Source organism: Podarcis gaigeae, assembly GCF_964106915.1.
Source record: "Podarcis gaigeae genome assembly, chromosome: 1".
Lineage (NCBI taxonomy): Eukaryota > Metazoa > Chordata > Lepidosauria > Squamata > Lacertidae > Podarcis > Podarcis gaigeae.
In genome coordinates, this window is record NC_139678.1 from 130,108,320 (window position 1) to 130,123,067 (window position 14,748).

Here is a 14,748-nt window from a genome sequence, read left to right on the forward strand (position 1 = left end):
GCCAGTAATGAAATAGTAAATCAGATTTGTGGCATTCGTAAGATGAAATGTTTACTTGAAGATGAAATCGCCCTCCTGGGTCTCTTGTTATAACCAAGGGCTGAAAGTGCTTCGCTCGCTCGAGATGTAATTGTTACCAGGCTCTTTTGTGGGCCTGCACCACAAAAACCACCACTGTTGATTATTGCAGTCTTTTAATTCCAACTGCTTAGCTTGGCTTGGAACGTTGGAGGAGGCAGGGAGGAGATGGAGGCAAAGCTGAGAGGGAGAGGGAGATTTGGAAAGGAGGCAGATACGGGTGTGCAAACTCAGTCTTGTGGTTGGAACAGAAATGAGGGATGCCGTAATGCGATCTGGAAGCCATTTTTTCAGTGGTGCCAGAAGCTGCCTGTGTGGGCCCACCTACGTGAGACATGCACACCATCTCACAGACAAAGCCCTAATGTTGGACGGGGCGGAGGCTGCTTTGCAAAGGGCCACCATGTGGTTTAGTAATTGCTTGGGTTGCTTCTCAGTCAGTTCAAAGTTTGCAGGGGCAGCGTTTGTCTCAAACCACACATGATTATTCAATGGGTGGAGAACCTTCATTTCTTGTTCCATTCAGGCCTACGTCTGGCCTTAGAAACTGAACAGGCCAATATTATTTGGTAGAATGGCCAAGAGCCGTTGGTCTGTAATGGTTGTTGGAGTGTTGGACTAGGAATAGGGAGGACCTGAATTTGACTTCCCATTTGACCAGGTTGTTAATGGTGTCAACGTTGATCCAACATACCTAGTGGTGTTTTCTTGAGGGTAAAATGGGGAGCCCTGTAAACTGTAATGCATTCTTGGAAGAAATGGAGGGATAAAAATGAAATCCTTTTGGGTCTCTCTCTCTCTCTCTCTCTCTCTCTCTCTCTCTGTGTGTGTGTGTGTGTGTTTTAAAAGGAAGACTGTTCAATCTGTGCCGATCACATTGCTGTAATCATTTAAAAAAAAAATCACATGCCATTTTGCAATCTTTCTATAGAAATTTCTTTGTCCTCCCATCTTGAATCTTCAAGCATTTAGATCAGGGGTGACTAATCCCTGGCCTAGGGGCCTGATCCAGTTCCTCAAACATTTTCCCCCCACCAATTTGGGCTATGGCAAAAAGGAAAGGAAAAAATACTGAGAGCAAGCCTACTCCTCCTGGTGGGATCAGGACCCTGATGGGGATGGGGGATTGCCTTCTCAGACATTGGATCGATTGATTGGGGGAGGCTGGATTCGCACAGATGAACTAAAGAAGGGAGACTAGTTCAAGAAGGACACTGACAAACTGGAACGTGTCCAGAGGAGGGCAACCAAAATGGTCAAAGGCCTGGAAACGATGCCTTATGAGGAACGGCTAAGGGAGCTGGGCATGTTTAGCCTGGAGAAGAGGAGGTTAAGGGGTGATATGATAGCCATGTTCAAATATATAAAAGGATGTCACATAGAGGAGGGAGAAAGGTTGTTTTCTGCTGCTCCAGAGAAGCGGACACGGAGCAATGGATCCAAACTACAAGAAAGAAGATTCCACCTAAACATTAGGAAGAACTTCCTGACAGTAAGAGCTGTTCGACAGTGGAATTTGCTGCCAAGGAGTGTGGTGGAGTCTCCTTCTTTGGAGGTCTTTAAGCAGAGGCTTGACAACCATATGTCAGGAGTGCTCTGATGGTGTTTCCTGCTTGGCAGGGGGTTGGACTCGATGGCCTTTGTGGTCTCTTCCAACTCTATGATTCTATGATTCTATAGAGACTGGTTTTCTTGGGTGTCCTAGCCATGGGTGCTTGTGAGAGTACAGAGTGGCTGCACCCAGCTGGCAGGTGGTCCACAGAAGGTCGGTTGATGATGAAGGTTAGTAGACTCTTCAGTGCTAGGGAACCACGGGAGAGACCCCTTTCTTAAGCAAATGGCAGCACTGAAGCATGGAAGTGACTGCTATGTGAGGGGTACCCAATTATGTGCTGTCACGTAACTCAGGGAAGGGAACAGGCAGGCGCTGGAGTTTGGAAGACAGGGACAGGCATCAAACGTACTGTACATCGGTTAGACTAGCTTCTTCACATGACTGTCCTTGTTTTGCAAGGATGGGATTCTCTTTCGTATTTTGCTAGAGCAGCGCTGAGCTTGGGTCTAGCAATGTTTGTGAGGTGCTGTTAGGGTAACAGTGGAAGAATGCCACAGGAATGCTTGTAGAAGAGTTAGCGGAAGGGAGGATGTAAAGGCAGTTCACTCTGTTTCCAAATAATCTGATGTCTGTGTTCTCTCTTTTTAAAACAAAACAGTAGTTTGGGCCCATTTATAGCTGTTCTCCTCTCCCCACACCCCTTTTCTGGTCTGTCTGAGCAGCGGTATGTGCTTGTGTGTGGGGAAGACTGTGGTGTGTTGTAATCACCTTCCAGAGATTTGTTTTGTACTTGGGAGATTTACATGGTTGTAATATACATGTCTGTTAAAAAAACACACACACTTTTTTCTCCCTTAATGCAGCCCAGAACCTAGGCATCTTCTGGTACAAACCCAGAAGAATAAGCCATAAATGTGTTTGAAATTCAGTGCCTGTTCTTACGTTAGGTTTTGTTTTCTATTTGTTTGTAGCGCAACCATGTGGGGGCCGCCTGAATTCCAAAGATGCTGGCTACGTGACTTCACCTGGGTATCCGCAAGACTACCCCTCCCACCAGAACTGTGAGTGGATCATTTATGCTCCGGAACCCAACCAGAAGATTTTCCTGAACTTCAACCCTCACTTTGAAATTGAAAAACATGACTGCAAGTAAGAGATTACCCCACATCCTCTTTCTCTTCTCTCTTTACTCCCTGCCCCCCACCACTCACCACCACTCCTATATATATATATATATATATATATATATATATATATATACACACACACACACACACACACCGTATTTTATGCTCTATAGGAATCACTTTTTCCCTCCTAGAAAATAAGGGGAAATGTGTGCGCATCTTATGGAGCGAATGCAGGCTGCGCAGCTGTCACAGAAGCCAGAACAGCTTTCGCTGCGCAGTGATACCTCTTGCTGTTCTGGCTTCTGGGATTCAGAATATTTTTTTTCTTGTTTTCCTCCTCCAAAAACTAGGTGTGTCTTGTCGTCTGGTGCGTCTTATAGATTAAATACCATCTTATAGATTAAATACGGTGTGTGTGTGTGTGTGTGTGTGTGTGTACATATATATATATATATATATATATTGCTGTTGGGACTTTTTGCTGTCTTTAATCTTGCAGTACAAGGAGTACTGTGCTACCCATAAAAACTGGAGTAAACGTGTGTGTGAGGTTGGAACTGAAATGGGAGTTTCCTGTAATATATCACATATGGTGCACTGTTAAAAATACGCGCAGGGGTGTCTGATGAGCCATTATTATATCTCATCAGCCTCTTCCGCAACACACGCTCAAGCTGTAAACTCCAGCGCTGCATTTGCAACCCAAGATTGCATTTCTGCTCTGCAGGAGGATGGAGATTAAAGGGAAATGTGTGGGACCGCATTCTGCGTTCAGAAATGCCGGCGCCCCTTAAACGCTCGTTTTTGCTTTTGTCCAACTAAGCGCTTGTGTCTAGAAGGCCTCAAATTGCCCACGTTCGGCGAACGTTATCGGCACTTCCAGTTTTCTCATGGCTGGGAACCGGCTGTTCAACAGATGTCAGAAGGGAGAAGCCACTTTCTTCTGAGCTGTAGGGAAATATAAGCGGCTCAGGATAGAGCAGGAGTGGGGAAGCATTTGCCTCTCCAGATGTTGCTGAACAGCCACTCCCATCTGCCCTAGCAATCATGGCCATGGGCTAGAGATGATGGGAGTTCAGCAGTATCTGGTGTTCCCTGCAGCTGGTGTAGAATCTCATCATAGCAAGGGCCCTAATTTGGTTGGAAGCCCTATTGTTGAAGCATGGTGTTTGTTTGTTTGTTTGTTTAAAAATATATACTCTGATCCAGGGGTCAGCAAACCTTTTCAGCAGGGGGTCGGTCCACTGTCCCTCAGACCTTGTGGGGAGCCGGACTATTTTTTTGGGGGGGGGAGAATGAATTCCTATGCCCCACAAATAACCCAGAGATGCATTTTAAATAAAAGCACACATTCTACTCATGTAAAAACACACTGATTCCCGGACCATCTGCAGGCCGGATTTAGAAGGCGACTGGGCTGCATCCAGCCCCCGGTCCTTAGTTTGCCTACCCATGCTTTGATCCTAAGCAGCAATTCAGGAGTAAATCCTGTGGAGTTCAGCAGAGCTGAATACCATGCTTTGAATAATTTCGTTCACATAATGTACTGCAGTCACTCAATCAATCAATCAATCAATCAATCAATCAATCAGTAGCTGAACTGGGTTCCACACAGTCACACACACACACACACACACCGCCTCCCTGCAAAAATAAAAACGCAAAAGAAATAGCAAAGCCAGGCAGACCTCTATGTTAACACTCAAAACGGAGCACATTAGTCTTCCAAAAAAAGTTCACAAACCAGAACACTTACTTCCAGGTTCGCAGTGTTTGGGTTCCAAGTTGTTCAAGTAGCAAGGCGTTTGAGAACCAAGGTACCACTGTATTGTATGGACTTCTAACTTTGAGGTAGCCAATGCTGCTCCCTTCAGATGTTACTGGGCTACTTTTTTCATGACCCATGGCTACTGCCCATGTCGGCTGGAGGTGTTGGTGGCTGGAGTCCTTTGGCTACCCCTGCTGTAACTCTTCGCTGCAACAATCAGATTCTGGCAGGGTTTACCAAATGCACAGAGCGTTATTGTTATTTTTTAAAGCAAGTGCTTCTTGTCATTCAGGAGTGAGAAAAGCTGCAGTTGCCAAGATTTCTTCTTCTAAACCCAAAATTCAGGAGCTCTGCTCGTCCCGTCCCCCGCTGCTTGTAGATTCTGCTGCTATAATGTGCATTCCCCTAAGAAGACAAGGTGTTTCCTCTTTTCTATCGCAAATACGACAGATTCTGCTGCATTTGGTGAAATGTAAGACTGGGAAGCTGGATGTCCAAGAAAAACAATTAGCAGCTAGTAAGAAATAATTAACAGCTTCAGTGAGCACCATTAAAAGCATGAATTAATGAGGTAGTCCCTTGGGTCTGTTAGAACGTCTGTGGTCGAGAGGCTGTCTAAAATGTTCAGCTTTTCTTGTGCATCTACAACTGGGTGTTATCTTGCAGTCTTTTCTATGTGGTTTTGCATACTGTTTTTCTTAAAGGAGTGGGAAATAGTAATTGATGGGCAGGCTACACCAATACTCTCTCTCTCTCTCTCTCTCTCTCTCTCTCTCTCTCTCTCTCATCTTCCAATCCAAATATGAAACAGTGCAATGGTTGCAGAAAACCTGGCTCTGGTCCATAGTGTCCTGATCTCTGTTCTAAAACTAGTTGTTGTTGTTGTTTAGTCGTTTAGTCGTGTCTGACTCTTCGTGACCCCATGGACCAGAGCACGCCAGGCACTTCTGTCTTCCACTGCCTCCCGCAGTTTGGTCAGACTCATGCTGGTAGCTTTGAGAACACTGTCCAACCATCTCGTCCTCTGTCGTCCCCTTCTCCTTGTGCCCTCCATCTTTCCCAACATAAGGGTGTTTCCAGGGAGTCTTCTCTTCTCATGAGGTGGCCAAAGTATTGGAGCCTCAGCTTCACGATCTGTCCTTCCAGTGAGTACTCGGGGCTGATTTCCTTCAAAATGGATCGGTTTGTTCTTCTTGCAGTCCATGGGACTCTCAAGAGTCTCCTCCAGCACCATAATTCAAAAGCATCAATTCTTCGGCGATCTGCCTTCTTTATGGTCCAGCTCTCACTTCCATACATCACTACTGGGAAAACCATAGCTTTTACTATACGGACCTTTCTAAAACTAGTAGGAACCACCAAAGGCAATTCAAGTAAAAACAGCAGGGGGGGGGGGTTCTTCTACATGGCAAGAACATGGGTTTATTTCAGACATCAAGTCATGGTTTCTGCTAACCATAAACCAGGGGTCAGTGAGCTTTTAAAGCCGTGGGCCGGTCCATCGTCCCTCAGACCATGTGGTGGGCCGGACTATATTTTGGGGGGAAAAATAAAAAATGAACAAATTCCTATGCCCCACAAATAACCCAGAGATGCATTTTAAATAAAAGGACACATTCTACTCCTGTAAAAACACGCTGATTCCTGGACTGTCCATGGGCCGGATTTAGAAGGCGATTGGGCCGCATCTGGCCCCCGGGCCTTAGGTTGCCTACCCCTGCCATAAACCAACACAAAGCATGATTTAAAGCTGTTCAGCACTCTCCTTTCAACGAATCAAAAGCTTGTTGAGGCAGCACAGCAGCCATAACTATGATATAGTTCACACATGTCAAATTATAGTTGCTCCAAACTGTGGTGTACAAGCCAGTTTCAAGCCATGGTTTCTCATTGTGGTGGATCACAAACCATGGTTTGTCAATTCAGACAAACTCCAGTTAAGATTTGGACTGATAAACCTCTGGCAGCATCCTATCCCTCTTACAGTTCCAAGTATAGCTTTGCTGCTAGGGTGCTGTTCCCCATTTCAGAACAAAGAATAATGGGAGATCTACACTCTGGCACTAAAGAAAGAAATGACATGGCTTAAAAGACAACTAAATTTAAAACGTAATGCAAGAGGAAGCTCATGAAATGGTGGGAGAATGTCTGTTGGGAGAGGATGGTGTGATCCTAGTGGGAAGAGAAGCTTATTACAGCAGGTCTGTCTAACGTATCTGGGTTTAATGTGGTCAGCATAAACCTGTGGCCTTTCAACTTTGTTAAATGCACTTTGCGGCTCTTTCACATGGCTATTTCTTGAGAATTTGGTGCTGCTCATGGATGCAGATTTGGCGCCGTGTTTCCACAGTGTTACCTTAATCAAAATGCCAGACAGTGTAATTTTCTCATATAATCTAGTTTTACTATTTCCTTTGAAAATTCGAGAGGTAAAAAACAACAACAACAAACCAATGGAAACAGTAAATCCAAATGCGGGTGGTGGTGGTGGAATAGGAGATGACATTTTGATAAGGCAGATGTCGTGTGGGCACTGCAAGATTTCATGTTGCTTCGGTAGTGCCCTTGTTTACCTTTTCAAAACACATATGCAAAGTGGTTAAAAAGCACACCTGTGTCTTAACTGCACTGTAAGTTGCTGTTAAACTTTATCTGATGCTGTTTGCGGTGCTATGATGAGGGACTCATTCGCTTGTGGAAATGTTAATTGGCCTTCCTGCGTTGGGGCTGCAATGTGATTGCGTGTAATTAGTATATTCATAGAATAAAGCTATTAATCCTTCAAAGACAGATGCTTGTAATCAGATATTACAAGATATTCAAAGTGCTGGTGCTGACCTTTATAGCCCTAAATGGCCTCGGCCCTGTAGACTTGAAGGAACGTCTCCACCCCCATCGTTCAGCCCGGACACTGAGGTCCAGCTCCCTCACTGCGAGAAGTGAAGTTACAGGGAACCAAGCAGAGGGCCTTCTCGGTGGTGGCACCTGCCCTGTGGAGCGTCCTCCCGTCAAGGAAATAAACAACTATCTGACTTTTAGAAGACATCTGAAGGCAGCCCTGTTTAGGGAAGTTTTAAATGACTGATGTTTTAATGTATTTTAAATCTTTTGTTGGAAGTCGCCCAAAGTGGCTGGGGAAACCCAGCCAGATGGGTGGGTGGGAAATAAATAGATAAGGAAGTAAACAAGCAAGCAAGCAAGCAAGCAAGCAAGCAAGCAAACAAATAAATAAATAAATAAATAAATAAATAAAGTAATGTAGTTTTCATTATGGCTAAATAGAAAATGGCTTCATATTTTCAGCAAAGTGTTTAGTTTAATGCCCTTAATCTCAAGCAACCTCATGTCCCAGGTGACATCAAAACTAATTCGCTTGGTAGCGTATTGTGATGTTAGCCCGGTTCTCTGTATGATCCCTGATTTGGTGGCATAAGCTGTGTGACTAATTCAGAAAGAGGAAATTAGTAGCAGCCATCGGAAGAAAATGCCGGTGAAGTAGCTGAGGTCAAATTGTACTGAACAAAACGGCAAACCTCTACCCCGTCAAAATGGCTTAATGGTTTCCACAGATTGAGAAATAGTTGGCACAGGTCTAGTTTTGCATTCTCTGCAGACAAAGGTGTGATTTGCACGACTGCCATGGCAGGTTCAATCGAGTGTGCTATTCACGTTCCCCTTTGGGTCCACTTTTTTATGGGGGCACATTTCATTCATTCATTCAAACGGTTAATCTCGGAGGGGAGGGTTCTCTCTTAGGAAAAGACTCTTGCCTTCCCCTTCCCCACCATGAATGGAATCAACTTGGCACAATCAAAGCAACTTTCACCCCCACGGCTTCCATTTCTGCTCCAGGAAAGCTCCTTAGTTTTGGAAAGCACTTCAAAAACCCAGAAAATTGGCTTCCTCCTGTTCTTGTGCCCTGTGTGTGTTCGCGATCGGCGCAGCCGGGACCCTTAATACTTTGCAGGATGGGCACTTTTCTCAAATGAAGGCTGGAAGCTGAGCCATTGTCTGCACTGCTGCCCTTCAGAAGCAATGACACAGCAGTAAACCAAGAGCAAAAGGGGAAAGAGGGGGGGAACAGAAGCTCTGATTAGAGGCGTGCCAAACTATTCGGAAATAACTGTAATAGCCCCCGTCTGCTTGCCATTTCTCCCTGCGAGTGCAGCTGCCGTTTTCCTACGGCTGCTCTTCAGCCCCCTCCGTGCCGTGGGGATTGGGTATCTGCTATTTGAACCGGGAGTTTGAAAAGAGCATTCTGCTCCTTTAAAAGGTTGCCATTCTGTCACGTTACATCGGGCAAAAAAGCCCTGCTGCCCTGCCCATGCCAAGGTTTATTTTTGATCTCGGGAGAGACTCGGGCAAGCCTCTCTGGAGAAGGGTGAGGGGGACGGCGGCGACTTATTTGCCCCCCTTTCGCAAAAGAAAGACCCGCTTGGTCATGTAGCTGTCTTGCCTAGTCTTCTATGATCGCTGCTTCTTGGTCCATTGCCTGCTGCCAGCGTTGGAAAATCTGACTCTGAAACCTCATCCGTATGTGAATCACTGCACAGAAAGGGCCCACCTTTTCCATTCCCTCGCTCCTTCCCACAGCATCTTTCAAATTCAAAGTTTCGCTTTGGCATTCATGTGTGTGCATCATCGCTCCTCTCAGCCCACCTCCCCGCCTGTCCAATTTCTGAATTAATGTTGCCGAAACGTGCCACCCACTGTTCCACACTAGGATTGTATTGGGTGTTCAGTGGGCTTTGCATCCCAAGTCAGCCTTGCATAAACATATTCATGCCACATCACAGCGGAACAGTCTCTCTCTCAATCTCTCTCTCTGCAAACAAAGACATTTCGAAGAATGGATCCATTAAAAAAAACAAAAAACACACAGCCCAGCGTGTTTTTCCCCCGTCATCATTTACCGAACATGACATTCAATTGAGTTATGAGCAATCCAGCATCCACCCTGCCTCTGGAATTCTCCTACTCACATGTGTAGCTTGCAGCCCCACCTGGTGGTAACATGCCAAAAGAGGACACATGATCTCTTGGGACCGTATGTTTCCCCAAAGGGCTGTTGAGAATGGGTGGCTATAGCCAAAGGGATGTTATGAGATGAAAAGTTGGTGACTTCCGTCGGGAATTCCAGACAGGAGTGTTCACCTCAAAGAGAAGTGTGCTTTTGTTAAAAACAAAAACAAAGGACCAGGAGGAAAATTATGTTGCACATCATCCTGCTGTCTAGTGACCAAATCTTTGAAAGTCTAGTAGTGTTGAGGCTTGAGAAAGCAGACTTTGAATGTAGCCTGCACTACGCATATTATGCATTGTTCTTTAAAACTGCTGTCTTCATCCTGGAAAATAGATCAGCTGCCTCCAGAGTATATTAACAGCATTGATTTAAAACCCAATCTCTTTCTTCTTTCAGTGTGTTAATGTTGCTGCTTAATTATTCCATCCCAGCTTGTTTTAAGGGCCCGTATATTGTAGATAGTGTGCAGGAAGAGGCATTCTGTGGCCGTCATTTTTTGGGCATTCTTTTGGACCCTATCCACTAGACCAGGGATTGCAAATCGGTGGCTCTCTATATGCCGCTGCCCTCTAATTCCAATCAGGTCCAGGCAAGCATGTCCAGTGGTCAGGGATGATAGGAGTTGTAGTCCAGAAATAGCTAGAGGACCACAGGTTCTCCATTGCTGCACTAAAGGTAAAGGACCATTAGGTCCAGTCATGACCGACTCTGAGGTTGCGGCGATCATCTCGCTTTACTGGCCGAGGGAGCCGGCGTACAGTTTCCGGGTCATGTGGCCAGCATGACTAAGCCGCTTCTGGCAAACCAGAGCAGCGCACGGAAATGCCGTTTACCTTCCCGCTGGAGCGGTACCTATTTATCTACTTGCACTTTGACGTGCTTTTGAACTGCTAGGTTGGCAGGAGCTGGAACCGAGCAACGGGAGCTCACCCTGTGGCGGGGATTCGAACCGCCAACCTTCTGATTGACAAGTCCCAGGCTCTGTGGTTTACCCCACAGCGCCACCCACGTCCCATCGCTGCACTAGATTGCATCTTATTATGGCTCTGTATCCGATTCTCTCACAACATCCAGTCTTCACAGTTTGCCAACACATCACAACTGAGTTACACAGTGTTGCCGCCCAAGGTTTATACATGGGAAAAATGAATCCAATGAGGCAGGCTGCTGTTTATAAAGAGAAAGAGAGAGGGTGCAATTCTCAGCATTTTAATTTGGAAGTGAGTCAGACTGAAGTCGGTGAGGTCTACTCCAAGAAACATGTCCAGCTCTTAGGTATATAAATGACTTCTTCAAGATTCCTGTTGAAGCCTCTGACTGAACCAACTGAGCTATAACAGCTTTCTGGAAGCCATTTCTTCAAATGCCCTCCTTGATATGATAAAGTCCTACTGCTCGCTTTGATTTCACTAGCAGATGTTATCGGCATAGGGCAGGAAATCGTTGAGAGTACTGTTACCATATAGTCACTGAGCTACATGTTCTGTCTCAACCCACATATCTCCAAATGCGTGTTACTGCTTCTCCAAGGCAGCTGGGAGAGCGCCGCTCATTCATTTATACATACAAGCAAACATTCATATCTTACATTTCCCCTCTGAAAGGATGCACCCAAAGTTGCTAACAAACCACAAAAAATAATTTTAAAAAGGGCCGTACTCAGTGTCTGGCAAGTAGCTGGTAGCTCCCACAGCAGATCTTTAACTTTGCACCACAGTAAAAGGTAAAGGGACCCCTGACCATTAGGTCCAGTCGTGGCTGACTCTGGGGTTGCAGCACTCATTTCGCTTTATTGGCCGAGGGAGCCGGTGTACAGCTTCTGGGTCATGTGGTCAGCATGACTAAGCCGCTTCTGGTGAACCAGAGCAGCACACGGAAACGCCGTTTACCTTCCCGCCGGAGTGGTACCTATTTATCTACTTGCACTTTGATGTGCTTTTGAACTGCTAGGTTGGCAGGAGCTGGGACCGAGCAACGGGAGCTCACCCCATTGCAGGGATTCGGACTGCCAACCTTTTGATCGGCAAGCCCTAGGCTCTGTGGTTTAAACCACAGCGTCACCCGCGTCCCACAGAGGTTGGAGGTATCTTGCTGCTGCAGAGTGCCACATTCTTGTCCCTGATTTTGGGCCAATTCCCTCTCCCCTCTGCTGCAGCCCTGTACGACATAGCTCACAACATTGGATAGTTCACCCTGATCCTCTGGAGTTTAATTTTTGGAGGGTGGGGGAGTTCAGAGGACTGCAGAGGGGGGAGGGAACGATCCATTGCCCAAGCTTTCCTTCCCATAATTAAGAACAAAAAGAGCATTTAATATGGGGCCTTATAGACCAAGGCGAGCTGTTAATAAAATTAAGCAGCAACCAAATCAAAGGCTTGTTTAAACAGAGAAGTTGTCAAATGCTGGCAAAACACAGATAAAAGAATTCCCATCCTTTTTTGTCTCCCACTGTTTCTCTGCAGCTCCTCTCCCCAGGTGATTTTTCACCGGTACGGGATCCAGTCTTGCAACAGTAGTTTTTTCAGGTCCAGTATTATAAGGCTCTGCCAGCCTTTAAGGTAGTGTGACTCCCCAGTGAAGGGAAGGGGGAGGCTGCAGAGGAATCGCTTGTACGAGGTACCCCAAAGTGAATTACACTACAATAACATACATCAAACAGTTGCATATACAGTGGTACCTCTGGTTCATAGCTGTCAACTTACAGATTTGAAAATAAGGGACCAGCAGCCAAAATAAGGGATTTGCAAATCACAGGTATGTTCAACTTCTGAGCCCCTCCGAGCCAAAGACAGAAAGCCCAGCCAGCAGCCAAACGAAGCCTCAAGCGGTGGTTCCTACAGCGCAGCAACCCAGCAAAGGGGATGCAGCAAGGAAAACCACCGTCACCTCTCCGCTGGGAAGCGCTGAGCAAAGGCGAGTCCCCAGGCAATGCGGCTGGGCACAAGGCATGCAAGCTCCACCCCCCTGTCGTTCTTAGACACCTTATTGGGTGAGCAACGCAGCTAAGCAACACAGTTGGAGCCTCCCTCCTCCCTGGCCGGCAGGGAGGGAGGGAGAGGAGCTGCTTCCTTTGAAACCCAGGAAATTTAAGGGACATCATCAATAAGGGACAGCAGTGGGACATGGCGCTGGGATAAGGGACTTTCACGCCAAATAAGGGATGGTTGACAGCTATGCTCGGGTTACAGACGCTTCAGATTACAAAAGCTTCAGGTTACAGACTCCACTAACCCAGAAATAGTACCTCGGGTTAAGAACTTTGCTTCAGGATGAGAACAGAAATTGTGCGGCAGCAGTGCAGCAGCAGCAGGAGGCCCCATTAGCTAAAGTGGTGCTTCAGGTTAAGAACAGTTTCAGGTTAAGAACGGACCTCCGGAACGAATTAAGTTCTTAACCCAAGGTACCACTGTATAAAAACAGCTAAAACAATTTCAGATATAAAAACAATTATAAATATATAAAAACATAGAAACAGTTCAAAACACCCAATAGCACATACATAAAATTGATTCAAATCTAACACAGATACCAGATGGTATAAATTTTTTAGAAGCCTTACTCAAAGAGGACTGTCGTTTGCAAGCTCTGAGAAGTCAATAGAATAGGCTCTAGAGAATCCATACCTTTCGCCGAAAACTAACAGAAACTGGTGAATGCCTTAGCAATTTGCACTGGCATTACTTAAAAGTAATGAGGTGACGATTTTCTGACTGCCCACGTCTGCAAAATGTTCTCTCCGAAAGAATGGCATAACTGATTTCCAGATGTTGTAACCTCTTCCAGTTGCTGACAAATGTTGAAATTGCTTTGGAGCCTATTTATGCCATTTTCTTCTGTTTGAGGGGTAGTTTGACACAAGGACATGGGTGGTGCTATGGGCTAAACCACAGAGCCTAGGACTTGCTGATCAGGAGGTCGGTGGTTCGAATCCCCACGATGGGGTGAGCTCCCGTTGCTCGGTCCCAGCTCCTGCCAACCTAGCAGTTCGAAAGCACGTCAAAGTGCAAGTAGATAAATAGGTACCGCTCCGGCGGGAAGGTAAACGGCATTTCCATGCGCTGCTCTGGTTCACCAGAAGCGGCTTAGTCATGCTGGCCACATGACCCGGAAGCTGTACGCCGGCTCCCTCGGCCAATAAAGCGAGATGAGTGCCGCAACCCCAGAGTCGGCCACGACTGGACCTAATGGTCAGGGGTCCCTTTACCTTTACTTTGACACACACAAAGTGCTAGTAGCGGGCTCCCTCCCCCATCATCATTGCAATGAGAGGCATATATTTCATGTCTAAGGTGAGAAAACTGTAACAAGAGAGGTGTAATGAACTCACGAAGTGAACTAAAGTAATTATCTCCCAGCCTTACTTTTCTGCGATATGGAGTTGGCCTATTTTACAGGATTGTTGTGATTGTTGGAAGTGAGAGCTGGACCATAAAGAAGGCTGATCGCCGAAGAATTGATGCTTTTGAATTATGGTGTTGGAGGAGACTCTTGAGAGTCCCATGGACTGCAAGAAGATCAATCCTATCCATTCTGAAGGAAATCAGCCCTGAGTGCTCACTGGAAGGACAGATCCTGAAGCTGAGGCTCCAGTACTTTGGCCACCTCATGAGAAGAGAAGACTCCCTGGAAAAGACCCTGATGTTGGGAAAGATGGAGGGCACAAGGAGAAGGGGACGACAGAGGACAAGATGGTTGGACAGTGTTTTCGAGGTTACCAGCATGAGTTTGACCAAACTGCGGGAGGCAGTGGAGGACAGGCGTGCCTGGCGTTCTCTGGCCCATGGGGTCACGAAGAGTCGGACACGACTAAACGACTAAACAACAACAACAACAGGATTGTTGTAAGAATTGCTAAGATACTATTGATTGTAGGCAGCGAAGTTGTCCAGTTTGCAATGGGACTTCCACTTCCACAACATATCTTCTCTCTCCTCCCTTTGCACACAACTCCCCCTTCCCAACCCTCTGGAGCTGATTGAGGGGCTCCGAGGAGGACATATGAAGAGAGGAAGTCCTGGTATACCAATTTTGTAACATGGCTGTGGGTGCATCTTATGTGAATCTGGATTTTGTTTTTTGTTACCCTTTTTACGTTGCTTAAATGGAAGGAAGCGGAAGATAAAATAGTGAGTCAGAGAAGTATGGTTATGAGTTGACGACACACACACATACCCAGACATCAGCTGATGATTAT

General features: G+C 46.1%; 1 protein-coding gene across 2 annotated transcripts in view; it reads left to right on the forward strand.

Moving 5' to 3' along the window:
• NRP2 (neuropilin 2) overlaps positions 1-14,748 on the forward strand; it is a 249,414-nt gene that overhangs the window by 48,135 nt on the left and 186,531 nt on the right. For both annotated transcript variants that reach the window (XM_083706660.1, XM_083706659.1), the window contains exon 2: positions 2,605-2,782. In XM_083706660.1, the coding sequence (XP_083562786.1) occupies positions 2,605-2,782 (178 nt within the window). The remainder of the gene's footprint in view (positions 1-2,604; positions 2,783-14,748) is intronic.